We start from the raw sequence: 24,259 nt of genomic DNA, 5'->3' as shown, positions 1-24,259 counted from the left end.
GGAGTCCGTGGAGACACGGCCCGTTCGCTGGCAGGCTGGGAGGAAGGTGGAAAGGGGACGGGAGACGGAGGGCTGGCGTGCTCCCCGGCCCCTGCGCTGGGCTCTCAGGCCACAGAGGAGATCTGCTTCTGGTCCTCGTGCTCGCCCTCCGGCTCACCCATCAGGGGCTGGCGCTTCTTGAGCTCCCGGTGGTACCTGGCCATGAGGGAGGCATAGATGCAGCCGTAGGCGGCGGCCGCCACCATCATGACACAGACCACACCGCACAGCACCCCGGCGATGATCACGGTGCCGATGGCCCGCCGCACGCTCACGGGCCGCGGCCTCTGCTTCTGGGGGCAGGCGGTGCTGGGCTCGGGCTCGGGCTTGGGAGGCTCCGGGCTGACCTTGGTGCAGGGTGGCCCGGGGACCTCCAGCCCGGCTGAGCTGTTCTGGTCCTCCAGCTGGGAGCAGTAGTTGAACATCTCCATGGGGACCACGCGCATGTCCTTCCCCCTCAGCTCCTTGGGCAGGGTGCAGGCCAGCTGATCCAGGCGCCCCCCTGCATCAGGAGAGAGAAAAGGGGCGCTGAGGCCGGCACTCCCTCCCCCAGCCCCAGGTCCCCACACGGAGGGGACCATCCGCAGCGCTATCAATCCTGGAGTCACAGCGACAGGAGAGGAAGGGGAGAGGTTAGGGGGACTGGCGTACGGCGCCCAGTGACAGGGAGGCGGGTGCACGTGTCACGGCGTTTAACCCGCGCAGAAGCCCCAGAAGATGGACAGTGTCCCTGCTCCCATTTGACAGAGAAGCAAACATTCCCAGCTCTCCCACCTCCCAGAGTCACGCTGGCTGCCGGGTGCTCAGGAAAGGGGGGCCAGGAGCCCTGCCCGGCGGCAGCCCGTGCCTCTCCTAACTGACCGCTCCGCTGACCGCCGTCCGTGACCCCCGGCTCTGCTCCCCCGCGCCCCTCCCACCCACACAAAGGACAGGAGTCAGAGCCTCGGGCCTCCTCCTCCACGCGGGCGGGACCGTGGCTCCTAAGGCTCCTCCTTGGCAGAGGGAGGGGGGGCCCAGGGACAGCAGTTTCCGCCTTGAGGGCAGTGGTGGCCCCCTCAGCAGCCCAGCCACGGCACCCGTGAGCGCAGTGGCATCTTGGAGGGCACCCTGAGGACCCCCGAGGGCAGAGGAGGGCGTGCGGGCAGTGCAGGCTCACCCCGCGGCCTGGGCGGGGAGGGTGCACAGCACAGGTGGGGCGAGAGGAGAAGGAGCCGCCCAGACGCCCCCCTTTGGGCCTCTTCTGGCAGCCCGAGATCTAGACGCAGGCGCAGCCCCCAGGGAAGCGCCTGGGCTCCTGCAGCCCCGTCGCCGCAGTCTCCTCACACAATAGACATCAGTCTTTCCCGGGTGCTGAGGAAAAGAGCCCAGGTTTTTTGTTCTGGTTTGGTCTGGGTCTTTTTGGAGGAGTGCATGGCAGAAAATAACTCTACTAGTGAAAAGTTCCTAAAATGTACATTCCCCCTCCGTACCCTTAGCTCCCGATGACCGATGACTGGAGGGGCAAGGACGTCCCCTCCAGATCACACATCGGTCTGGCTCTCCAGACCCCCGTCCAAGGCTTACATCCTGTGAACTGTGTCCAGGGCCTTTGCACGGGCGGGGGCTGGGCGTCGAGATGCAGCCACCCTACCTCCCTGCTCCAAAAACCTGAGGCTGACTCCCTCCCGGCCAGGTCATCTTGTGCAAATCACTTTACTTATTTAATTGCTTAAGAGTCTCGATTTTCTAGGCTGTCAATAAGAATGGCCAACTCAGCTGCAGTTAGGGTTCAAGTAGGTCATGTACATGGTAAGATATTTGGAAACTGGAAACCACGCAAGTGTTATTATTTCTCCTCTCACAAAAACGGGAGAAATTATCACAGTGACTAACATTTTATGGCACTTTATCGTTTGTAAAATGTTTTTAATTTACTAACACGTGAGAATATTATGCAAATAATTAAATTGTGGAAACACTGTGAAACAAAAGGAGTAAGACTTTGACGAAAGCATTAGCGTTCTCTTCACATCGATTCACTCATTCAGCAAATATTCACGGAGCCCGACTTCGTGCTGCACACCAAATTTGTGTCTAATTAAGCCCGGTTAATATTTTGACTTCCACCAGCCAGTGGACATATAAATGAGTAAGTTGTATTGCAGACTCACTTTATGCTGAGTACTTTTCCAGACGCTTTCCACGCGTTACCTACCTAATCCGCACAGTGATTCTCTGAGATAGATATTGTTGTTGGCCCCATTTCACAGACGAGGGTACAGCCACAGAGAGGTCAGTCAACTCTCTCTAGATCACACAGCTAGTAAGTGGCAGAGCCACGAGGCAAACCCAGATCTGGCGCCTTTAGCCAGTAGGCTTACTTCTCTGCCCTCGTTGTCCATTTCATTTCATCATTTTGAAGGTCATTCTAGAACTTTCCCGGGTCACCGAAAGGGGGAGCATTTGGCTTCTTAGTAAAAGCTTTGATAACAGAACTTCTAGGGAGAAGGAGTTGAGATCATCGTCAAAAAGGAAACGTGACTGCATTTGTGGATTTGAATTCTATTCCACCCTCCCGACACTGTGGGTACTTGAGAGGTGGCTGCATTATTCAGAGGGGCGAGGGTGGTTTTATCCCTCCTCCTCCCGGGCCAGGGAAGCCTAGAGGCAGGGGACAGTGACACTGTGTGTTTAAGTCCATCCTGACACCTACAGAAGGGAGAGCCAGTTACAGAGAGTCAGCCTGAGGAGACGGGGCAGAGAAAGGCGGCTGGGAGCGGAGGGGGTGGGAAGGAGGGGGCGCGGAGCCGCTCTGCCCGCCCGTGGCCAGGCTGGGCCCACCCCTGCCCGACCTGACCCGCGCTCACCTCGGTAAGAGAACCACTCTAGCCAGTGCTTGAAGTCCCGCAGGTGGCAGTCGCACTCCCAGGGGTTGTCCCCCACCTGCAGCAGCTGCAGGCTGGCCAGGGGCTCGAAGGTCCGCCGGTCCAGGCTCTGCAGGCGGTTGGCGCGCAGGAACAGGGAGCGCAGGGCGGAGAGCCCGTCAAAGAGGCCGGGCGGGAGCCGGGCCAGGCCGTTGAGGGACAGGTCGAGGTGGCGCAGGCGCGGCAGTGGCCGCAGCAGCTCGGGGTCCAGGGCGCGGAGGCTGTTGTTGCGCAGCTGCAGCTCCGTCAGGTTGGCCAGCTCCCCAAAGGCGGCGCGCGGCAGCCCGTCCAGGAAGTTGTTGGAGAGGTCCAGCCGCTGCAGGCCCGACAGGCCGGCGAAGGCCCCAGCGGGCAGGGAGCTCAGCCTGTTGTTCACGAGCAGCAGGCTGCGGGTGGCGGCCGGCAGGTCCGCGGGCAGCGCGGCGAGGCCCCGGCCGCTGCAGTCCACCTGCAAGTCCACCTGCAGGCCGTGGCCGTCGCACGTGCAGGTCAAGGGGCAGACGGGGGCGGCCTCCGCCGTGCACAGGGCGATCCAGCAGGTGAGCCCTGGAGGACAGATGGGGCGTGGCAGGACTGCGGGTCGCCGCTCCCACTGCCCTCCCCTCCCATCCGCTTCCCATCACGCGGCCTTGCCCGATCCCCTTTGGTGCAACCACGCGCGGTGCCTTAGCGCTTCCTGACCACGTAGAAACACAGCTAACCCCCCGCAGCACGTCCACGTGGACGGACACCGCCGGGCGGCCGGGGTCCCCACATGGCCCCGACACCACAGACACTGACGCGACAGAGGATATGAGGGTGTCAGAGGGGCCGCCCCATGTTCCTTTCCCAGGGCCGCTGCCCTGGAAGGATTCTGTCCAGAGAAAATGGCTCTGCTTCCTTCCCCTCTGCACCGCCACCATCCCCGCCCCCGGTCTGCATGAGTCCCATATTCAAGGTGGGCCAGCGACTCAGGGTGACGAGGGAGACCGGGCCCCACCCCAGAGACCACTGTGGAAACGGCGGGGTGAGATGCCCAGTTCCACATCCACGTGGAGGACGCTGGGGCGCGAGCCCCGTAAATTGTGGGCCCAGGGCAAGTCCCACATCTGTTCTCACTCTACAGCCACCTTGCCCTTAGCCTGGGCTCCTGTCCCCAATTTCCACAGGACAGATCTATTGACAGCATTCCTTTCACGGTCCCATGTTTTGCCCAGGGCCCCTGTGGCAGGGCTGCAGGGGGACGGGTGCTCAGAGAACAGTCCCGCAGGGCAGCTCGTTCCGTGGCCCACCCTTCTAAGAGTGACTGCAAAGCCCCCGACTGTCCCCCAGGGTGTCCCTGTGGAAGGGGAAGGGAGGATCCCACCGGGCCGGGAGGAAAGGCCGCAGCCGAGGAGTGCTGGCCGCTCAGCTCCAGCTGGCGGGGCAGCAGCCGCCCTGACCAGAGGTCTGGAGGGGACGGTCCTGAGTCTGTGTCTAGTAGGGGTCTGCTGACCCTGAAGGAACAGGGTGGGACTGTACCCTCCTTTCCTGGAGGATCAGTGACTCCTGAGAGGCACCTGCCAGGCTGACACCTGAGCGTCTTTGTTCTCGGGGGGAAATGAGCACAGGCACGGCCATGGACGCCAACTGGAAGCCCTTCCGGCCACCTGAGGTCACCTGCTGGGCCGCTGACCGTCTCGCTCTCTGAGCTGACTGCGGCGAGGTCAGCCTGTCAGACTACCCCCGCCGTGCCTTCTGGAAGTCAACTGAATTCCTCAGACCTCACTTTCCCCAGAAAAACATTCAACCCATCCAGCCTCCCTCTCAAAAGGACCAACATAACTACAGGTCACTGTCCCCCCACCCCCAAGAAATTCAGGCTGGCGTAAAAGCTCTAGTGGCAAGAAAACAGAGCCCTGTGTTGCAAGGTGCTGAGTGATTCAAAAGGAGGTTGAAAGGGGAGCTGGGTCCCTTGGGATCAGCTGCTCTTCGTGGTGAATAATTCAGGCCGCTTGTGTCTTGGGGCAGCAGCATCACAGGGCTGACCGTGCGAGGGCAGAAGTCAGGCTGAGGGATGTCCCTCGAGACCATTCTTACCTCTTACCCTGTAGCCTTGACCCTTCACCTCGTGAAGAGAATTCCCAGGGCCTCCTTCACCCGGCAGCTCACAAGCTTCCCTTGTGGGGAGTGGGCGGCCTCGGTTTCCCCGTATGCAGGAGGAGGGGCTGGACCCCCTCCCTAAGGTCCCTTCCAGTGTCACGTCCCCAGAGCCCCCTGGTTCCCTCCGTCTCGGAGCTATGGGGGCTGAGCCCTAAGAGAGGCCTCCAGGCCCACCCAGCTGATGGCCGAGCAGGGAGAGGGCGGTTTGCCATTAGGGCAGCAGGACTCGCTGGGGCCCCTGGGGGCGGAAGCAGACCCACCTGGGGGCACAGAGCTGCCTGTGGAGCCCCTGCCCCCGACCCGCCCGCCACAGAGCTCAGAAGCAGGTCTTCCCCCGGCACCGTGGGCAGGGCTGCGGGGACTGGGCCCTGCTTCCCAGACCCAGGCCATGGATGCCTGGGAAGAGCATCCCTGCATGGCCGCTAAGCCGACCCCCGCCTCCACTCACAGGAGATCTGCCTCCACAGCGGGGCAAACCAGGTCCTCAGCTCGGGGCCGCTGCCCGGGGCCAGCATGGTGGCTGCACGGCTGTCAGGCCCGGCACCTCGAGGGAGAGAGGAGCCCCTTGTCCGCTCGGTCAGTCCTGAGAGAGAGGGAGAGAGAGCTGGGCGGAAGCAGGTGTCAGGCCGGCGCAGCCCCGGGTTAGGGAGGGGGCCCGGCGTCTCTTTACCCGCCCCTCCTGTGTTTCTCGGCTCTGATTCCCTGGGCAGGGGGAGAAAAGAGGAGCAAGGGGGCCGAGAAGCCAGGAGCCTCGGCCTCCCTCGACAGCGGGGGGGCGGGGGGCGCATGGAGGGGCAGGCGGGCATCCCAGGAGCCCTGACGCCGGAGACAGTGCTGAGGCCGGTGCTGGGCACTGCAGGAGCCGTCCGCCCACCCTGCACCCCTCACCTCCCGCCCAGCCTCTCCCCGCCTCTTCTTGTCTCCCTGGATGATCTCGGAAACGTGTTTGGAGCCACGTAGCCTCCTCTGCCTCTGGGCTTCCCCCACGTCCCAGGCGCGGAAATCATCGAGGGCCCGCTGGCCCCCCAGCCCCGCTGTGCTCTTACCATGTCCCCCGAGGAGGCAGAGACCGGGCCCCGCGCAGGGGCGGCCGCTGGCTCGCGGGTGAGGCCCAGGCCCGGCTCTTGCCACGGGAAAGCCCCCTGCTTGCCCTCCGCGGTCTCCCGGGGGGTGAGCGGCCGTGCTCTGTCTTCCGCCGCCGCCGGCAGGTCAGGGATAAACCTCATCAGCTCAGGGGCTCGTGCTGCAGCCGCTGCCGTCGGGGGACAGGGGCAGGGAGAGGGCGAGGCTGCAGCGCAGAGAGCGGCTCCTCTTCCCGAGGGTCGGGGGGGCCTCCCCCTTCCCAGGTGCCCTGCCCTGCCCTGCCCTGCCCAACGGCACAGGCCCTGTCCTGGTCCCGCTCCCTTCCAGGCGTGGCCAGGGGCCGTCACAGGGGCGGGAAAGGGGACTGCGGGCCCCCTGCCGCCGGCCCAGCGCGAGGTGGCGAACAGACAGTGATGGGCCAGCAGCCTCCCTTGCTCGGTGGCCACGCTGGACCTGGGGGCTCCAGGCTGCAGCCTCCCGCTCCCCTCCCACAGCCGCCTTAATTCTGGGAGCCCGAGGGGCCAATGGCAGAGCAGAGCAGGGCTGAGGGGTGGGGGCCGCCGCTGGAAGCTCAGCATCTGAGCAGGGTCTCCCTCAGGCACTGGGCGCCTCTCCCTTCTCCTCCCCCTCACCACTGCCAAGCAGCCTCCTGGCCCCATGAGCCCATGAGGCCCGCAGCTGGGCCCCGGCAAGGGCGCCCGCTCAGGATGGGGGCCTGCTGGGGAGGGGGACTGCTGGGGGGGCCTGTGTGTCGCTCTGAGCTTCACCCCCCACCAGGGGGCTCGCAGCCTCACAGGGGCTGCAGAGCGAGTCGCACTGGGCAGGTGTGGGGCGAGGGATGCAGACCCACATGCCTGCAGGATGGATCCGGGGCCCTGGGCTGGGGGCGGAGCAGATGCCCAGAGCAGCTGGGAGGTCTTTTCCAGCTACCCTCCCAGGGCCAGGTCCCCCGGGCTCCTGGCTCAGACTCCCAGGTCAGGGAGGGCTCTGGGTTCGAATCCCTGCCGGCCGCTCCCTCGCTGTATAACTTAAACAAATCACGGAAACCCTCTGGGCCTCGGTTCCCTTATCTCTAAAGGTGATGACCAGAACACACTGCCCTCCGTGAGGGTCAGTCTAACATTTGCTGAAATCAGGACACGTTATCTTGAAAGGCAGTCTAGGGGACTCCGAGCTTGGTCCTGAGCCCCGGGTAGACGTAGGGAGACATCAGTGCCCTGTGTCCGCGGGGAGGGGCGGCAGCTTACAGCGCGTCTGCAGGACCTCTCTTGGTCCCCCAGTCTCACACCTGGGTCTCTTTCTCTGTGCCTGGGCCCGTGCCAGGCCAGCAGCCGGCACATGGCGGTCACCGTGGGCTGCGCTCACACACAGCCTCCCAGACCTCCATCACTGAGAACGCCATCCACCCTCTCCGTGAGCCTCGGCCCCGGCCCCTGGAATAGTCCCGCACTCCTCTCGCCAGCGAGGACCCGCGGGTCAGTAGCTCACAGCGCCTGCACGGTGTCAGGCGGGTCCGCAGCCAGCCAGGCTCAGGGATGGAGACCAGCACACCTGGTCACACGGCCGGTCAGGGACGGAGGCCCGCTCCCTGGTGACTGTCCCCCAGCAGTGGCCCCTGGGGGGAGACACGTGTGTGCACTGAGCGGGGTGCACACACAGGCTCTCAACAGAGCATGTGATGCAGACCCCCCCCCTGAGAGCATGCAGCCAGGCACGTGCTGACACGCACACTCACACGGGTGCACTCACGCACGTGCTGGCAGCCCTCCAGCATCCTCAGAGGCTATTCACTCCCGCAGTTCCTGCATGCCCCTGGCAGACAGATGCACGGGGGAACCTCCAGCCTAGAAGCAGGGTCTAGAGAAGCCCCCCGAGGGCTGCCCCCAACCCAGGACCCTTCCCACACTCAGACCCACGCCCTGGGATCTCTGGAGAAGCGCAACAAGAACAAGGCCCCCCCCAGGTCCATGGGGATGTAGCCTGCGCCCCCTGGAGACCACAGAAGCACCCCTCAGGCGCTGTGGGGTCCAGCACCCTGCCTTCCAGCCCACCTCCAACCCAGGACCCCTTCCGGCCCCCAGAAGCATCTACCTCGTTAGAAAAGGGGTGACCTACATTAGGATGCTAGGAGCACAGCGGCTCAGGCAGGCGTGGCCACTGCGGAATAAATTCACACTGTCTGGGAGGGAAGTCCCCACTCGGGTGGGAGAACGGGCAACGGAAACGAGTGAGGTGGCGGTCTCAGGGCTCCAAGCCCCACAGCCTGTGGGCATTTCTGTCCCAGTCCCAGGGACAGGGACACAGAGAGGAGGGTGGACCCAGCGGGGTCCCCAGCCTCCTTCGCTGGGCTCTGCTGAGAGAATCAGGATAGAGGATGGGGCTGAGGAGCTGCAGGCCGAGTGACCCCCCGCCCCCAGGATAGAACCGCGGGCTCTGGGCCCCAGCCCTCTGCTACACCGGCGTGGTCCACGGACTATCAGCACCAGCCTCGCCAGGGGCTTCCCAGACCCAGCCCAGGCCGACAGGGTCGGGATCCGCCTCTTAACAAGATCTCAGGCCATTCACGCACCTGGTCACGTTCGAGAAGCACTGGGCTAGGTCACTTCTCTCCTGGCAGGGCAGACCCCGGCACCTCCCAGGAGGCCACGGCAGGGGATGGCTGGGGCCCGGGCAGCAGGGGGCGGCGGCGATGGGGGATGCTGACGGTAACAGCTCCTGCAGGAGGGCTCCGCACGGGGAGAAACCATGCCCACAGGGAAGCGCCTGTGTATGGTTCCCAGTGCCTGCAACAGCTCTCTGGGGTTAGAAGCACTGTTGACACCATTTTGCAGATGGGGACACTGAGGCTCGGGACATGTAGTAACTTGCCTAAGGGCAGGCAGTGGAGAGTGCAGCCTCGGGCCCAAGCGGCCTGGCGACAGAGCTACCGACCAGCGGCCTCCAAAGCCTGGAGGCCGGCTCTGCTGACCCGCCTGCCCGTGGAGGCTCCTGGAGCAGGGAGAGGGCTGCACCCTCGCGTTTGAGCAGCGCTTCACGCCGACCGGCCTCTCCTTGTCCTTCCGCTGCCTCTCTGTGCCCGATGCGGGTGCCCTCATCAAGCCGGGTCGCCCCCTCCCCGCCAGCCTTCTTCCCAGGGGCGTCACAGATGCCGTGGGTAGAGGGAGGCAGGGGTCTTGCGGGGTGGGGGGTGCGGGCTGAGGTGAGGAGGTGGGCTGGGAGCTCCGCGGGGGTGGCGGCAGGAGCAGAAGGGCCCACGGGCTCCTGCAGAGTCACATGGGGTGCGGCAGCCCCCGGAGACTGGGGGGGGCGGGGGCGGGGACGGCTTCCCTGCCCCCCGGGAGGAGCAGCCTGCCTCCCTCCCACCCCCGCCGACGCCCAGGTTAGGGGGGGAGCCCTGACCCCTCTGTGCTTCCGCCCCCCACTCCTCCTCCTCCGGGCAGGGCTGCCTCAGTCTCCAGCCGGGAACCTCCAGCAAACCCACCCGGGCCTGGTGTCCACGCCCTTCCTCTGGTGCTGCGTGGTCACGTCCATCCCCCCAAGTCAGTGTCCAAGCCGCACAGCCACCAGCGCCCACTGTGCCTTGACCTGGGGCTCCTGCCCCCTGGGACATTTTGCTGGCCTGCCGTGTACCCCCTCCCCAGGGATCTCCCTTTGGTCAAGGCTCCCCAACCCGGGACAAGGCCTGTGCGCCCCTCCATTGTGCAGACAGGTGAAGGTCACGGGCTAGTGAGCGGCAGGGCCGGGCCGGAGGCCACGCCTGGGGCTTCAAGGGCAGCATCGTCCCACCCGCCCAGCCGGGCTGAGGGGCACCCGGACAGCGGACGGGGGACAGCGGGTGCCCGCGCTGAGCCCTGGGGGTGCTGTCCAGGCCGCGTGCTCCCCCTGCAGCCACCGGTCTGGCCTTCTGGGCCCTTCCCACCTCTTCCCTGCCTGGCATCCCCGTAACACACGCGGCCCAGGCAGCGCGGAAGCTGGTTTTTTTAACTCTCTAAATTTGTACTTGGAACAGACAAAGCCCCTGGCGCATTTGTAAACGCGTGCCCCGTCCTCACGCCCGCCCTCCTGCAGCCTCGCTTCCTTGTCACCCTTCCTTGTCAGACATCCCCACTCCCAGCCAGACCCTCTGGGACGCGGCGACAGAAAAGCCCTCATCACCCTCACAGGAGCTGCTCCTGGGCCCGCGGGCCTGGCTCGGGAGGTGGACCCGGGCAGGCAGGGTGGAGAGGCCTGATCTGTGTGGGAGGAGTGGGGAGGCCTCCCCAGGCACCCCAGCACTGAAACACGCCCCTCCCCGTGCCCCTCAGCGTTGGGGGCTGGAAATGGGAGCAGGGTTTGCTTGTCCCAGGCGCAGCTTCCAGCCAAACCCCAAAGGAGCCAGATCGGTGGCTGAAGAAGCTCCCCCGCCCCGTCCTCCTCCTGGCACCCCCAGCCGGCTTCCCTGGTCTCCCTCTCCTGGCAAAGCTGGATGGAGCCTGTGCTGGTGTGGAGGGGGACATGGCCGCGGTCCCCTCCCAGCTGCGCTCCCCGGCCCATCTCCACACGCTCAGCGCCGCCCCCGGCCCTGCAGTTAGCTAAGCTGCCCGGTGTCAGTCTGAGCCAGACCAGGCAATGCCCCAGGCGGCCTGACAGCCAGGTGCCCGTGTCCCCACCAGCCACCCCAGACAGGCGGACAGCAGCTCAGGGAGAGGACAAAGGGCCCCGAGAGTGAGCGGGGAGGTTGGGACTCCCCGTCAGACGGCCTCTGTCCTGCGTTGTCCTGCCCCGGCCGTGTACCACCCACCCCTAAGCTGAGTCCACCCCGCCCCCCAAGGCTTCCTGAGCTCTTCGTGGGTAGAGAGGGTGTGCAGCTGGGGGACCCCAGCCCCTCCGGGCCCGGGCGGGCTGGGAGCAGAGCTGGAGCCTCGAGGAGGGGCCGGAGGAAGGGCTCCGAGGCTCCTCTCCCGCGTCCACTCCCAGCCACGCCCCCCATACGAGCCGGGGACTCAGGTCCAGCTGGGGGGACCCTCTGCACCCCTGTCCAAGGACAGCTTGCTAGAGGCCAGCGTGCCTCGCTGAGGGCGTCCTGTAGAGGCCGGTCAGCACCCCTGGTCCCTGCCCACGCCTCGGCGCCAGCCTTCCAGCCTGCCCACCCCACAGACGTCCTGTGTGCCGGCCCTGTCACCAGCACCCCCTTCCCCCTGGCACCCAAGTCCCTGGGGCTGCCGGCTGAGCCGGGCATGCAGGCGGCACAGGGCTCCTGGCTGGCGCCCCCCATGCTGCAGAGACGGGTTTCTATGCCACCGGGCCTGTCATCCGGCACTGGCAATGCCTCCTCCCCTCCTTCCCCAGCAGAATCCCAGCTCCTGTCCCCAACACTGGGAGGTCAGAGTTCCCTGTGTCCTTTGGCTGCCCAGGGGTCTGGTCCTGAGCATCGCCCCAGCCCCAGCCACTGCCCCCAGGCAGGAGGCAAAGCAGCTGTCCATGCAGGCAAGGAACCCAGCAGAGATGGGCTTGGCCCCAAGCCTGGCCCCTGCACCCCCCGCGCCCCTGCCCAACGCACGGCACTCACCTTCCGCACCCCAGCGAGCGCCCTGAATCAAGTGGTCTGAGCCGTCCAGTGAGCCCCTCCTGGGATTCCTGGAGAAAGGAGACAGCGAGCGCAGCGGCACCAGCCCGATCCCCCAGCAGGACCTGGCACGCAGAGCCCCGGCGGGAGGAACGCCTGAGGCCGTCTCCCACGGCGGTTGGCCAGGTCATTAACACACCGAGGAGGAGAGGGAGGGACGCGGGAGCCGTGGAGAGGGGCCGGCGGGGAGGGGAGCGCGTGTGCGGAGCAGAGAGCAGCGGAGTGACAGCGGGGGAATATCCGTGATGACAGCGACAGGCGCGCACACGGAAGGCGGGCGCACGGAAGGCGGGCACACGGGCGCACACACACCGGAGGCGCTCACCCTTGAAACGCTCCCCTTTCAGGGGGAGACGCGGCCGTGAACGCCAGCGGGAGGAGGACTGTTTACCAGGTCCCTCTGTTTTCCGTCCCCACCTCCACAGGCTCCCCCTGCCCTGGCTGCCGCCCCCTCTGGCTTTGTCCCCTCTCCCCTTGCCTTTGGGGACACAGGGGCAGGACCCAGGGGACAAAGGCCCCAGGAAGCTGGGTCTGAATCCTGTTCGGAGGTAGGGGCAGTATCTCCCACCCTGCCTGTAGGAAGGGAAAGCTGATCTGGGTCTCTGTCAAGGGACGGCTTATTCCAGAGGGGGTGCCTGGAGGGGTGTACGGGGGCCCATCTGCCTGGTGGTCCTTCGGAAAGGGGCCCCAGGCCACACAGCCGGTGGCACACGGTCACACAGAGGTCACTGAGCCTTGTGACCCCAGACCGGGGCTATCTGGGGAGGGAAATGCAGGCAGGCCAGGCCGGGGGCCTGGGGTCAGGTTGCCTGGGGCACCCTGGGGTGAGCCCTGAGGAGGGGCTAAACCCAGCCCCGCCTCCCCAGCCTGGGCTTCTCCTGGCTCTCGGCTGGATGGGAAGAGACTGCTGTCAAGAACTCAGAGATGGGGCTTCCCTGGTGGCGCAGTGGTTGAGAGTCCGCCTGCCAATGCAGGGGACACGGGTTCGTGCCCCGGTCCGGGAAGATCCCACATGCCGCGGAGAGACTAGGCCCGTGAGCCATGGCCGCTGAGCCTGCGCGTCCGGAGCCTGTGCTCTGCAACGGGAGAGGCCACAACAGTGAGAGGCCCGTGTACCGCAAAAAAAAAAAAAAAGAACTCAGAGATGTCTTTACCAACCAATCAGGACAAAGGAGTGGGATAAATTGATATTCTAAGGGAAGGCAAGTGTTGATCCAAAGGAAAGGAAGCCAGGGACCAAGTCAGGGGAGGAGCCGCCGGCCAGAGCTGGACCCGAGGTGACCTTCCTGGCATCGCTTGAAACCTGCCTGACAGCCGGACACGTGGCATGTTTCTGGCATCCCTTTTCCATTTCGCCTGCTTTCTGGGGGGTCCACTGTCAGCCCTGGGTGCGGGTTGAGAGACCCCCCTTGACTCAGGATGCTCCCACACCCTCTTCTGTCTGCTCCGCCGTTCGACCCAGCAGGGATGCCCTGTCTCCCACCCCACGCCCATGTCACACACACCTCACCTGCTCCCAAACATGCTTCCTGTCCCCCAGCTGCAGGAGAGTGTGTCCTTCCTGGAGTCTGGGGCCCTCTCCTCACCCACGGGGTACATCCCACTCCTTGAAAACTCAACCAGAACTCACGTCCTGGTGCACCGTCCCAGGCTAGTGCCTGCGGGACCTTCTTCTCTGACCCGTATCACAGAGGACGCGTGGCAGCTTTGTGTGGGTGGGTCACCCCCTTTCCTACACTGGGGGCTGTCCCGGAAGAGGCAGCCACCTCGCCAGGCTGAGTGAGGAATGAGCCGGAAGAAAGAGCCCAGCCGGGTGTCGGGCCCGGAGGCTGGACTGCGTTGCGCACTGACCCGCCATCAGCGGCCTGTGAGCCCCACAGCCCGGGGCTGCCCTGCAGTGACCAGGAGGGATGGCCAGGTCTCTGGGGTCCCTGGGCACCGGCTCCCCAGCTGGTACCTAGACGATGGGCCCCCGCTGACCCCGCAGCCCTCGTACAGGTCAGCACAGTCTGCAGCTGGGTTTCAAGGACACAGTGGGTGGGAGGGCAGGGGGGCAAGATGGAGTGTCTGGGCCCCCGGGGCACGGCCCCCCCCAGGGAGGGGTTCTGTGTGTGCAGCGCAGCTGTTTTGTTTTGTTTTGCCGTCTGTGGTGACAAAGCAGCAAGGAGGTGACAGGACGCAGAGCAAAGAGGTGCATCTTGATAAGCCGTCTGCCGCCTGTGGCCTTATTGAGGCTCTTTGTCTGCCAGCCGAGCGTGGGTCCTAAAGAAAAGCTGCTTTGCAGGAAAGCAGGCAGAGGGAAGGCGGGACTTGGCCCCGATGGGGGACAGGCCGGGCTGGGGCAGGAGGAAGGGGGCCCCATCGCTCCTCCTCCATCCGACTGTGGTAGGTCCCCCTGGGGACCGAGGTCGGGCTCTAACACAAGGACCCGCCAAACACAGGCCTGGCTGGAGGGGGAAGCAGCCTGGAAGGATGCAGGCCTCGCCTGCCCTCGGCCGGGCCTGGCTCTCTCCTCACTGTGCGCTCTGCCCTGTCTGCAAAGCCCAGCACCAAGGGCTATTCTCTGCTGCACACAGCAGGCTTCCAGGAGGTGCTGGGGGCAGGGTGGCCAGCCTGGGGTCCACTGGAGCGAGGGAACGGGGGCCGAGGGCCATCCTAGAGTCTCTCAGGAGAAGGCTGGGCTCTCGCCGTGTCTGGGGTGGAAAAGCACAATTTGGGTTGTGAGGCAGGCGTTGAACGGAAGGATCTGAAACAATTCCAGCCCCGAGGTAAAGCCGTCAGGCGTGGCAGAGCATGGCTAACAGTTCTCCCTGGAGCAGGTTCTTCTTGTGTCTCACCTGAATTCCCCGTCTCTTTGTGGGTTCCCTCCTGGGTCCTCGAGGGTACCAGAGCCCAGCTAGATCGCTAGCATCCCGTCCCGCATCTACAGAAGGGCGGGGCTCCACGTGGATGCAGGATCAGCAAGGTGCCCACACCGGAGGTAAGGGGAAGGCTTGCAGAACCGGCTTCCCAGCCAAGTGGCTGACTCAGTGGAATTCACAAGCACTTACTTATTTAGCTCGAAAAATATTTACTGAGCCCCAATGCGTGCTAGGTGCTATCCTAGGTGCTAGGTGCTATCCTAGGTGCTAGGTATTGGAACTCAACCCCCCACCCTCCCGCCTGCTCTTAGCCCCCATTCTAATGGGGCAAGACAGACTATAAATGAGAATAAAGTAAATAAGTCATGAAGAGTGATGAGAGAGGGTGAACGGCCGGCCGCAGGGAGGACTGCGTTATCTGGGAAGTCAGGACACCGCCGCCCCAGGAGATGCCGTTTGGGCTAAGATCCGACCATGAGAAGGAGCCTCCTCCTAAAGTTCTAGGGAAGAGCATTCCCGGAGGAAGAAGGCAGCTGGTGCAAATGCCCGGGGGTGGGAACAGGCTTGGCCTGTTTGAGGGAGAAAGGGATTTGGGCTGAAGTCAGAGGTCGGGCGGCGGGGCCACCTGCCTTGGGGCCTTGGACACCAAGTTACAAAGGAATTTCAGTTTTGTTCTAAGGGCAGCAGGAAGGCCTTGGTAGGTTTTGAGCAAGCGAGATGTGATTTGATCTTCGGGAAGGTCACTCTCGTGGTTCTGTGGGGCGCGACCTGCTCAGGGGTCGGTGGCATTAATCCAGGTGGCTCTGGGGGGTAGCAGTAGGGGTGGAGAGAGTGGGCAGGTGCATGACGTTTTGGAACAAAGGCAGCAGCACTTGGGTGGGAGGCGAGAAAATGATAACAATTAGGTAGAAGATGTGTCCCCACGTGGGGAGGTTTGGGGAGGAAAAGCCGGAGTTAGGTTGTGAAGCTGTGAAGTTTGAGATGCCTACGGGTGACCCAAGGGGACTGGCAGAGGGCAGTTGGAAGTCCTAAATCCTAGGAGCGGGGCTTGCCTTGGAGGAGCCCGTGGTTCCACTGAGATGGAGCCCGGTTCCGGAGAACAGGCTTGAGGTCTCACTCCTCCCATCTCTACCCACAAGCTCAAAATCCTGCTTCATTAGAGGAGCACTAACCCCGCTCTCTCAAGACTCCCTGTGGAGGAATCACAGAATTTCTCCCAGCTCAGAGATGCCGGGACTCCAGGAGACTTGGCGGCGAGACATGGAGAGGCCGAGTCTCGCTGGAGAAAGAGTCTGAGAGCTTTGACCCAGAGGCCAAGGTCAGGGTAAATAAGCGTTCCTAAATCCCAAAGGTTCGAACGTCCTAAGCTTTCGCGTGACTCCCCTCCGACAGTTGTCAGGAGGTTCCTCTCTTTCACGCAGCCTTTTTCTACAGGTGAGAGAAATCTGTCTGAAGTGAACATCGAGGGTGGTCCTGACAGGAAGAATGAGGGGAGGGGCTGAGGGGCCTTAGGGAGAAATGGGGGGAGGGGCGCACGCCCCACCTGCTGCTCAGGTGCTGCACCTGGGTCTGTCCTCTTTGCCGTGAACCGAGATGTGCGCCTACCAGTCCCCGTCCGGCCCACGCCTTTTACCCGCCCCCCGGAACTTGCAGCAACAGAGAAGCCCCCGAATATAATGGAAAGTCTCTCCAATGAGCCGTCACTGGGGTGACTGCAGAATGTCTCGTGAACACGGCCTAGCGGCTGGAACCCCGACCCATCCCCACGTCACAGACAAGGGGACCGGGCCCTGAGCGGGGAGCTTGCCCAGGCCTGTCAGCCCCCTCCCAACGGGGGCTCAAGTCAGGCCAGAGGAGAGAGGTGAGGTGCCTTAGAGACACCGGCGCGTGGGTCCTGCTTCCGTGTTCAGGGGCCAGGCGGCTCGGGCGAGGCTTCCCCAGCCGTGAAGCCCCAGTGATAGCAGAGCTGGCCTGCTGTGTGGACACAAGCTCAGGACGCAGGGTGCCTGGCATTCAACACACTTTCTATATTCTTGTCTCTGACGGTAGGAGGCCGGCCTCGTTTCTTTATTCTGTTTCTTTCACTATAACCTGCCTTTCTTTCTATTCTCTGGCCCCAGATTTCTCTTGGCATCTGGGCACTGGCTTGTGTTCTCCAAGCGTTTGGGGACCAGAGAGGCGTGGCGGCCCCTGTGAGCGGCAGCATCAAAGCCTGGTTTTCCGGGACGGGGAGCCTCCTGCAGGCCTGGGTGACACGGACCCGACTTGCGAGGAAGGAGTCTTCTTACAGATCGGGGTGGGGGGCTGGAGCGGAGCCGGGTGGAGGGGCTGTAACCACCCATGGAGGCCCTGAAATCCAGCCTAGGTCTCTGCGGGAAAGGGGAGAGCGGCCTTCCCGGGGCGCCTGCCTCGAGCTCCAGGGATGCAGAGACAGAGCCCCCGGTGCCCCCCACCAGGAAGCTAGTCTGCGGGCTGCTAGTGGCCCCCCACCCCCTGCTGATGGGCCTCCTCCCTCTGACTCAGATCTGATGTCTTCTCTCACCATCCCCCCCGACCCCGTCCCCAAACAACCCCATGGCCTGGCCTGGCCCGCTCCTGGCAGCCGTGGGCGTGCAGATGAGGATGGGGTTCCTGCAGCGCACGTTCTGGGCGGCCACCCGGCAGGTGGGTGCCAGGGGTCGGGGGGAGGGGGGACACTCAGGGTGAGGACCCCCGACCTGTGCACCTGGCTGCTGCCACCAGCAAGGCCCTGCCGGCATCTCAGCGTCCGGACCCGCGCATACACGCAAGGCACACACGCCAGGCACGCGCCACGGGCGCACCACACAAGCACACACACGTCACACTGTGCACATACCCCCCCGAGTACACACCACATTCACCAAACGGGTATGGGGCACACCCCTGCACACACGTCACAGGTGTGCTGTGGACTCCATCCCCACACGGATGCATCACACACACGCACACACCACACACACACGGGTGCACAGCTCACGGTCCCCCTCTTCCCTCCAGTGTGGCGCTGCGGAGGGTCCGTGCCCGGAGAGCTGCCAGGACAGTGTGAGCTCCCCACAGGGGGAATACGGTGGGAGAGGGAAGCAGCCCCCAACCCGTGTCCTCCCGATGGGCCAGCCCCTCCTTCCCTGCAGCCCGGGCTCCACACAGAGGGCCTCCCTACGCGGTCGGGCAGGCAGGGACCAGGGGTCAGCAGCAGGGCCTGGCCTTGACCTCCCTCTGGGTTTCTTCCCAGGACCTGGACTGCTTCGTCATCGACAACAACGGATTCATCCTGATCTCGGAGAGGCCCCAGGAGGTAAGGCACTCGGGAGGCCCACGGCCTCGATGGTCAGAGAAAGCCCAGAAGCAATCCCGGCCCAGGGCCAACTAGAGTAAAAGGTCTGATGAAAGCGGAGGCTCTTCCTAGAACTGCAGCCAGCACCGCAAGACCCCAAATTCCAGACTTCTCAACTCAGACGCCCAGAGGAACCCTTACGTCCCGGGTCTTCTCCCACGAGTTTGGGTAGGGAGTTGTCCCCGTGACGAGGCCCCGGCGTTTCCGTCTGCAGCCGTGCCCGGGGGGCCTCCCCCCGAGTCCTACACCCCCTCCCGCTGCCCACCCCCACCCCCCTCTGCCTCTCCCATCAGTCCGTTCAGGCGGCTGTAACAAAACCCACAGGCTGGGCGGCTCACAGACCACGGTTCCGGGGGCGGGGGGTGCGAGACCAGGGTGCCAGGGGCCGGGGTAGGCCCCGTCCAGGTTGCAGGGTTCTCACTGTGCCCCCTCCTGGCGCGAGGGACAGGGAGGCCTCTGGGGTCCCTTTTCTAAGGGCACCAACCCCACTGTGAGGGCTCTGCCCTGGGGGGTGTGTTTCAGCAGTGAATCTGGGGACACACAGGCCACAGCGCCCACCCTGCTGCGTCCTCGGGGCCGGGGCCAGGCCTTCCCGCTTCGTGCGCACTTCCCGTCTGGACCTCCCTCGTGGGAAATTCTGTCCTCACCTTCCCACCTGGCTTTGCTGCGAAGGGGAGTGAACGGTGACGCTCCCCGTCACACGGCACGGCTGCGCACCCAGGACCCCACGTGCCCAGAACGGCCGAGGAGGAGGTGCAGACACAGCCTTGTATTTGCTGAGTCCCAAGTCGTTTATTTAGCCAGAAATTACACCTGAACCAACGCTGAGCACATTCACCTAAAGTGGTGCCTTGAAATGAGCCAGAAGCATCAAGGGGCCTCCAGCCTAAGGGACACAGCGTGTGGTCAAGCGGGAGCTTTGCCACTAAGCAGACGTGTGGTTGGGTGGCCTGGGCCCATCTCCCCCTCTTGGAATAAGGGCCTGGGCTGTGTGATTTCTCAGGTCTGGGTGCCCGGGTGCTGCGGAGCCGCAGGAAGCGAGCTGACCTATGACAGCAAAGTTACTCAGACTTATATTTCTCTAAGTACGTGTCTAGTCAGCGTATTTACCCTTATTTTCTCAGCCATTGCATTATCTTATCACCCCGCGTGTAGTTTTAAAAGGCGCCTCACATCCTTTGTAAAACAGAGGACGTAAATGAAATCTAGTTTTCATCACAGGGTTGGGACCTTCCAGGGGCCTCCACACAGCGCCCTTCCCCCCCGCAACCAGGCCCCATCAGGGGTGGGACGTCCCTCCATCATCTCTCGTGACTTTATTAGGCTCATTTTAGACCCGGCTAGTTTAGGTTCTTAACCCAAAAGCCCACGGCTGCAGAAGAGCCAAACTTTGAACCTAGAGGTACGAGGGGAGGTTCTCGAAGAGCCCTCCTGGGAGGGAGAGCTGGCTGCGGGGCAGTGGCTTTGACAGACCGAGCATTTGTAGGGCGGGGCTGGCGTCCTCGCCGGGCTGGCGGGTGTGGCACCCGGTCTGCCAGGGGTCATCCTCCTGCCCAGCCCCTGCCCCACCCAGGTCACTAGGACCCAGAACGCCTGGCCTGCGTCAGTCTCCAGGGCTGGTGCCAGGGCTCTGGGGGCGGCGGTCTCCTCCCTCTGGACGCCTCTGACCCCAGACCTGGGCTGTGAGGCTCTGAGAGGGCTCGAGGGGGTACCACAGTGTGTGCGGGCAGCCCTGTGTCAGGAGTCACGACGCCTGTGCTCGGTGGACACTGGAGTCTAGAGTGAGGCTTGGCCTGCAGGTCCGTGGAGCGCGGAGCTGGAAGCCGGGCGCTGACTGTCCAGCCATCCAGCCATTTCTGCTTTTTTAAAACTCCTTCACTCCACAGCCCTGCAGCACTTACCTGTTGCTCTGTAACGAATCACCCCCAGCTGGAGGGCTCACACCCCAAGATCCACGATCTCCCAGCCTCTGTGGTGAGGAGACCAGTGTGCTCGGCGGGCGGCCCAGGCTCGGGGTCTCCATGAGGCATCAGCGGGACCTGACCTGCGAAGAGCCAGCCTCCGCGCTGGATCCCGCTGCCCCGGGGGCCTCCTGGGGGGCAGCTTGCCCCACCAAAGCGCAAGGCTGAGGAGAGCCAGCGAGTGCCAGCGGCGTGAGGCCACGGTCCCCTGGGAGCAGCTCTCAGAAGGGACAGCGCCCCTTGGACCATGTTCGTTCACCAGAAGCAGGTCGCTGGGTCCAGCCTACATGCAGGGGAAGGGTACAGAGCCGTGAGGCCCAGGAGGCCGGCGACTGTGACCTGTCCAGACTCTCCCACCACAGACCCCTACCCCCTCCCCAGACATACCCAAGAGCCTCAAGGGCCCGTGACCTGGCCCCTCCCCCCTCATTTGCCCCTCCCCCGTTTCCTCCCTGGGCCTCAGAGTGCGGTAAGGGGACCAGTAGCCTCTGGGGACTTGATAGAAATGCAAGTTCTCAGGCCCCACCCCAGACCGAGTGAATCAGAAACTGGGAGTGAGCGACCACCTGCACTGCAAGCTCCCCCCACCCCCCCGAGTGTAATGAGGTCCGAGGACCACTGCCCGGGCCTCAGCGCCGGCTGCTGGTGGTCTGGATGCACCTTACCGCCTGGGCTCACGTGCCAGAAGGCCCAGGTGACACTCCCTGTCCTGCCAGGTCCATCCCGGGGCCCAGGGAGGGAGGCCTGTTTCTTCCATGGTGCCAGCGGGGGCTGCCCCCCTGAAGAAGAGGTGGGTGCTCTCTGCCAGGGCAGCCTGTCCTGGAGGTCACGTTGAACGGGGGACACCTTTCTCCAGTGTCCAGGAGCTTGTCTTACTCTCAGGAAACTCCCCGTCCAGAATCAGGCGTCTGGACAGTGGGGATATGGGTGAATGAGCCTGGAGTCACGACAGACTGGAGGGACAGGCCCGTGGGGAGGGAGCCAGCCCCACCAGGAGCCTCGGTTCCACCCGGATCAGGAGGCTCAGATCACTCACTCTGCCCTTCAGCAGATGCGCAAACAATCACCATGGCCTCTGGGGATCCGCCCGCCAGGATCTCCCTGTCTGGTAACACAGACACACACACATGCACGCACATGCACGTGCATAAAACACACACGACAAATCAAGTTTCACCTTCCTGCACGCGATTCACCCAGAAGTGTTCAAAGAATTCTGCACCTTTTAAAACACAAATCTGATTGCAACGCCTAGTTTGATTCCACACCAACTTAGAATTTAAAAGCACTGAGAGGTGTGGCTGGAGCCGTCCCAGGAGGGGGCCGGTGCAGTGGAGTCTGACGGACCACGATTCAAGGGCGTCTGGAGGGGAAACCCAAACACAGGTAAAGTCTGGCGCTCAGAGCAATGTCCTCATCCTGGTGTCCCTCCCCCCCGCCCTCACAGATGGGACGATTCCTGGGGGAGGTGGACGGTGCCCTCATGACCCAGCTGCTCAGCATGGGGGTGTTCAGCCGGTAAGTAGGGCAGGCGCCACGACCCCCCAGTACACACTGAGGAGGGGGGATCGGATGCTAAATGGACCAGACAGATTTCAGAGCCCGACCTCAGAATCCACAGTGAGCCCCACAGGGCTCCAAAAGCAGCCTTTCTGAAGCCTGGAACTTGATGGGGGGGGTGGGGGGAGGTCATGTGACCCTTAGCAGGAAAACCAGATTTGCTGCTCGTTGTCTTTGAAGCAGCCCAAGAACAGAAATGTCATTTTCTGACCTGCCAATCACGCACCCTCCCGGATCCGGGTGACCAAAAACCTGGCTGCAAACTCCCCCAGGGCGGGGGCGGGGCAGGGGATGGGGTCCGGACTGCCACGCCCTGCTTCTGGTTTCAGAGTGACCATGTACGACTACCAGGCCATGTGCAAACCTCCGACCCACCACCACAGCGCCTCCCAGCCCTTGGTCAGCGTGAGTGTCACCCCAGACCCTGCCCCCGCCAGATGCCAGCCTGTCCCTTTCTCTCCAGAGCCCCAGGGCCACTCTCAATCCTCTCCCAGTGCCCCCTGCACGCAGCCCGCTCCCCCACACCAGGGTCTTACCTGGGGGGCCTCGGCGATTGCTCTGTCAGAGGAACAGGCTGCAGCCCCTTTCTTGCCTGGTTCCCACCTTCACCCCAGTGCCGTCCACACATCATCAGGGACCCCAGAGATGCCACCCAGTGTGATGACGGGCATCGTCTGCCCCACAGTAGGAATTTCCCGGAAAACGCAGCTCCCCGCTGCTTCCACTGCGGGGAAGGGGCGGAGCAGAACCCGGGGATGGTCTGTGACGGCGCAGGGCGCGGGGCCTGGGGCTCAGTGTGTTCCCTCTCCTCCCAGCCTATCTCTGCCCTCCTGACTGCTACCAGGTGGCTGCTGAACGAGCTCTTGCTGTGAGTGAGGGGCTGGGGGGCTTCGTGCAGGGGTGGTTTATGAAGGAGGCCTTTGAGGGGAGCTGCCGAGGTCCCCACGACCCCAAAGGAGGAGGGTGAGGTCCCCAGGGGAACCGGCCAGGCCTGTATGGGACGCCCCTCCTACATGCCGCCGCCACCAGGAGCCGCCAGCAGGGACAAGGGTGTCCTGGGGGTGAGGGGCAGACAGCTTGGGGGCCACCGGGGAGGGCCAGCAGGTCTCCGAGATTCACTTGTGCCTGACAGGCTCCTGCTGGAGTGGCGCGCCGGGGGCTCCTGGCGTGGGGACAGCGGGGCCGAGGGTGAGTGTCCTTCCAGCCTCCAGCTGGAAACCGTCACCTCAGGGGGAGGGGCAGGGGGCTCCGGAGAGTCCACGGCTCACATCCATCCTGTCGGCTTCTCTCATCACCTTCCCTCACCCCTGCGTGACGTCACACCATCCCGGGGCACCACTGATCCACGTGACATCATCCATCCCATGTGACGCCATTCACGCCATGCAACATCACCCATCTCGTGTGACATCATCCATCCCACGTGATGTCATCCACCCCGTGTGACATCACGCCCACACCGTGTGACGTCACCACCTGTGTGACATCATCACCACCCCATGCCGTGCACGGGTCCTGGGCAGCCAAGGCCGTCTTCCATCACTGTAAGTAGGGCAGCCGAGGCGCTGGGTGCGGGGCTGGGAGCTGCCCCAGGAAGCTCCCCTGATCTGGACCCCGGACTCCGGAGGCCCCTCCCAGCTCGCAGCCCTGCTGCTTCGGGGGGTGGGTGCAGCCCTGCCCCAGGGAAGCGGAGCCCCCTAGCCCTCTCCTGGGCTGAGAGCGCTTACAGCGCCAGGAGGAAATCTGCGTGGTCCCGAGGCCGTGGCCCCTCGCGGGCGAGCGGGGTCTGCTCCCCGAGGGGTGGACGTGGGCCCTCCGGGGAGGCTGCCAGGCCTTTGCCCTGTGTTAGCTAAGTCCTTTCTGAGCCGACTCGAGTGACCACACAGGCCCCACTGAGGAACCCGGGAGGCTGGGCGCGGGGCCCCCGCCTGGCTCTCCAAGTAGCCACGGGGGCAGCGGGCGGGGGGCGGACCCAGGGCTTGTCCAGGAGCTGCCCGTGCGGGGCGCCCGCTGGGCCCCCCACAGGGAGGGAGCGGGGAGAGGACGAAGGGCTGCCGTCTCCCAGGCCCCCCCGAGTCCTTGCCCTCCTCTCAGCCCCTGGACATCACTGCCGATGGTGAGGAGAGAGACGGGTATCCCCAGGGTCCCCGAGTGCGTCACCCACACGCGGCCACTCCCCTCCCCCGGCCCCAAGTCCTGACCGGGAGCCACCTGCCAGTGGACGGGCGTCTCACTCCTGGCGCGGAGACCGCACTGCCCGGGGCGTCAAAGCCCATCCCCACAGCTGTGGCCGAGGCGCCCGAGTCCACGCCCTTTCCGTGTCCCCGCAGCCCACAAGCACAAGAAGCAGGACGTGCTGCAGCCCTGCGACACCACCTACCCTGTGTTCGTGCACCAGACGGCCATCCGGGGAGCCAACGGCGTCGTGGAGTGTGGGGGCTGCCAGAAGTGAGCGGGGCTGAGCAGGACGGGGGAGAGATCCCCGTGGGCGAGGCTCAGCCAAGGGACCACAGGCCGCGCACCCAGGGTGCCAAGTGCGGGGCTGGCTGGGGACGGGAGAGGCGGCCTGAGGCCAGGGCAGGCTCGAGGAAGGGGCGTCAGCTCTCCCTTAGACGTCCGTCCGCACAGAGGACTGAGAGGCCCCAGGGTGCTCCTGGGAGTGGCTGGGGCACCTGGCACTTCCGTCCCTGGGTCCCACTCCCGAGGGGAGGTGGCTGGTCCCCCAGCTCTGCCAGGCCCTGACCCAGGGAGGAAGGGAGGCCTGGCTGAAA

General features: G+C 64.2%; 2 protein-coding genes across 2 annotated transcripts in view; one reads left to right on the top strand and one right to left on the bottom strand.

Moving 5' to 3' along the window:
- CACNA2D4 (calcium voltage-gated channel auxiliary subunit alpha2delta 4) overlaps nucleotides 1–24,259 on the top strand; it is a gene marked incomplete at both ends in the record, with an annotated part of 88,855 nt that overhangs the window by 62,280 nt on the left and 2,316 nt on the right. Inside the window, 9 exons of the mRNA XM_079715001.1 lie at nucleotides 17,215–17,276; nucleotides 17,631–17,675; nucleotides 17,866–17,928; nucleotides 21,376–21,446; nucleotides 21,818–21,893; nucleotides 22,304–22,356; nucleotides 22,621–22,676; nucleotides 23,012–23,032; nucleotides 23,819–23,936. Coding sequence (XP_079571127.1) covers nucleotides 17,215–17,276; nucleotides 17,631–17,675; nucleotides 17,866–17,928; nucleotides 21,376–21,446; nucleotides 21,818–21,893; nucleotides 22,304–22,356; nucleotides 22,621–22,676; nucleotides 23,012–23,032; nucleotides 23,819–23,936 — 565 coding nt within the window. The remainder of the gene's footprint in view (nucleotides 1–17,214; nucleotides 17,277–17,630; nucleotides 17,676–17,865; nucleotides 17,929–21,375; nucleotides 21,447–21,817; nucleotides 21,894–22,303; nucleotides 22,357–22,620; nucleotides 22,677–23,011; nucleotides 23,033–23,818; nucleotides 23,937–24,259) is intronic.
- On the bottom strand, nucleotides 105–5,578 carry LRTM2 (leucine rich repeats and transmembrane domains 2; the record flags this gene model as incomplete). The annotated part of the gene is made up of 3 exons (XM_079715742.1): nucleotides 105–541; nucleotides 2,886–3,488; nucleotides 5,512–5,578. 3 exons carry the CDS (start codon nucleotides 5,576–5,578, stop codon nucleotides 105–107), a joined length of 1,107 nt encoding a protein of 368 aa, XP_079571868.1.

The sequence above is a fragment of the Hyperoodon ampullatus genome, assembly GCF_949752795.1.
Source record: "Hyperoodon ampullatus genome assembly, chromosome: 11".
Taxonomy (NCBI): Eukaryota; Metazoa; Chordata; class Mammalia; order Artiodactyla; family Ziphiidae; genus Hyperoodon; species Hyperoodon ampullatus.
This window is presented reverse-complemented; position numbering and strand designations above follow the sequence as displayed.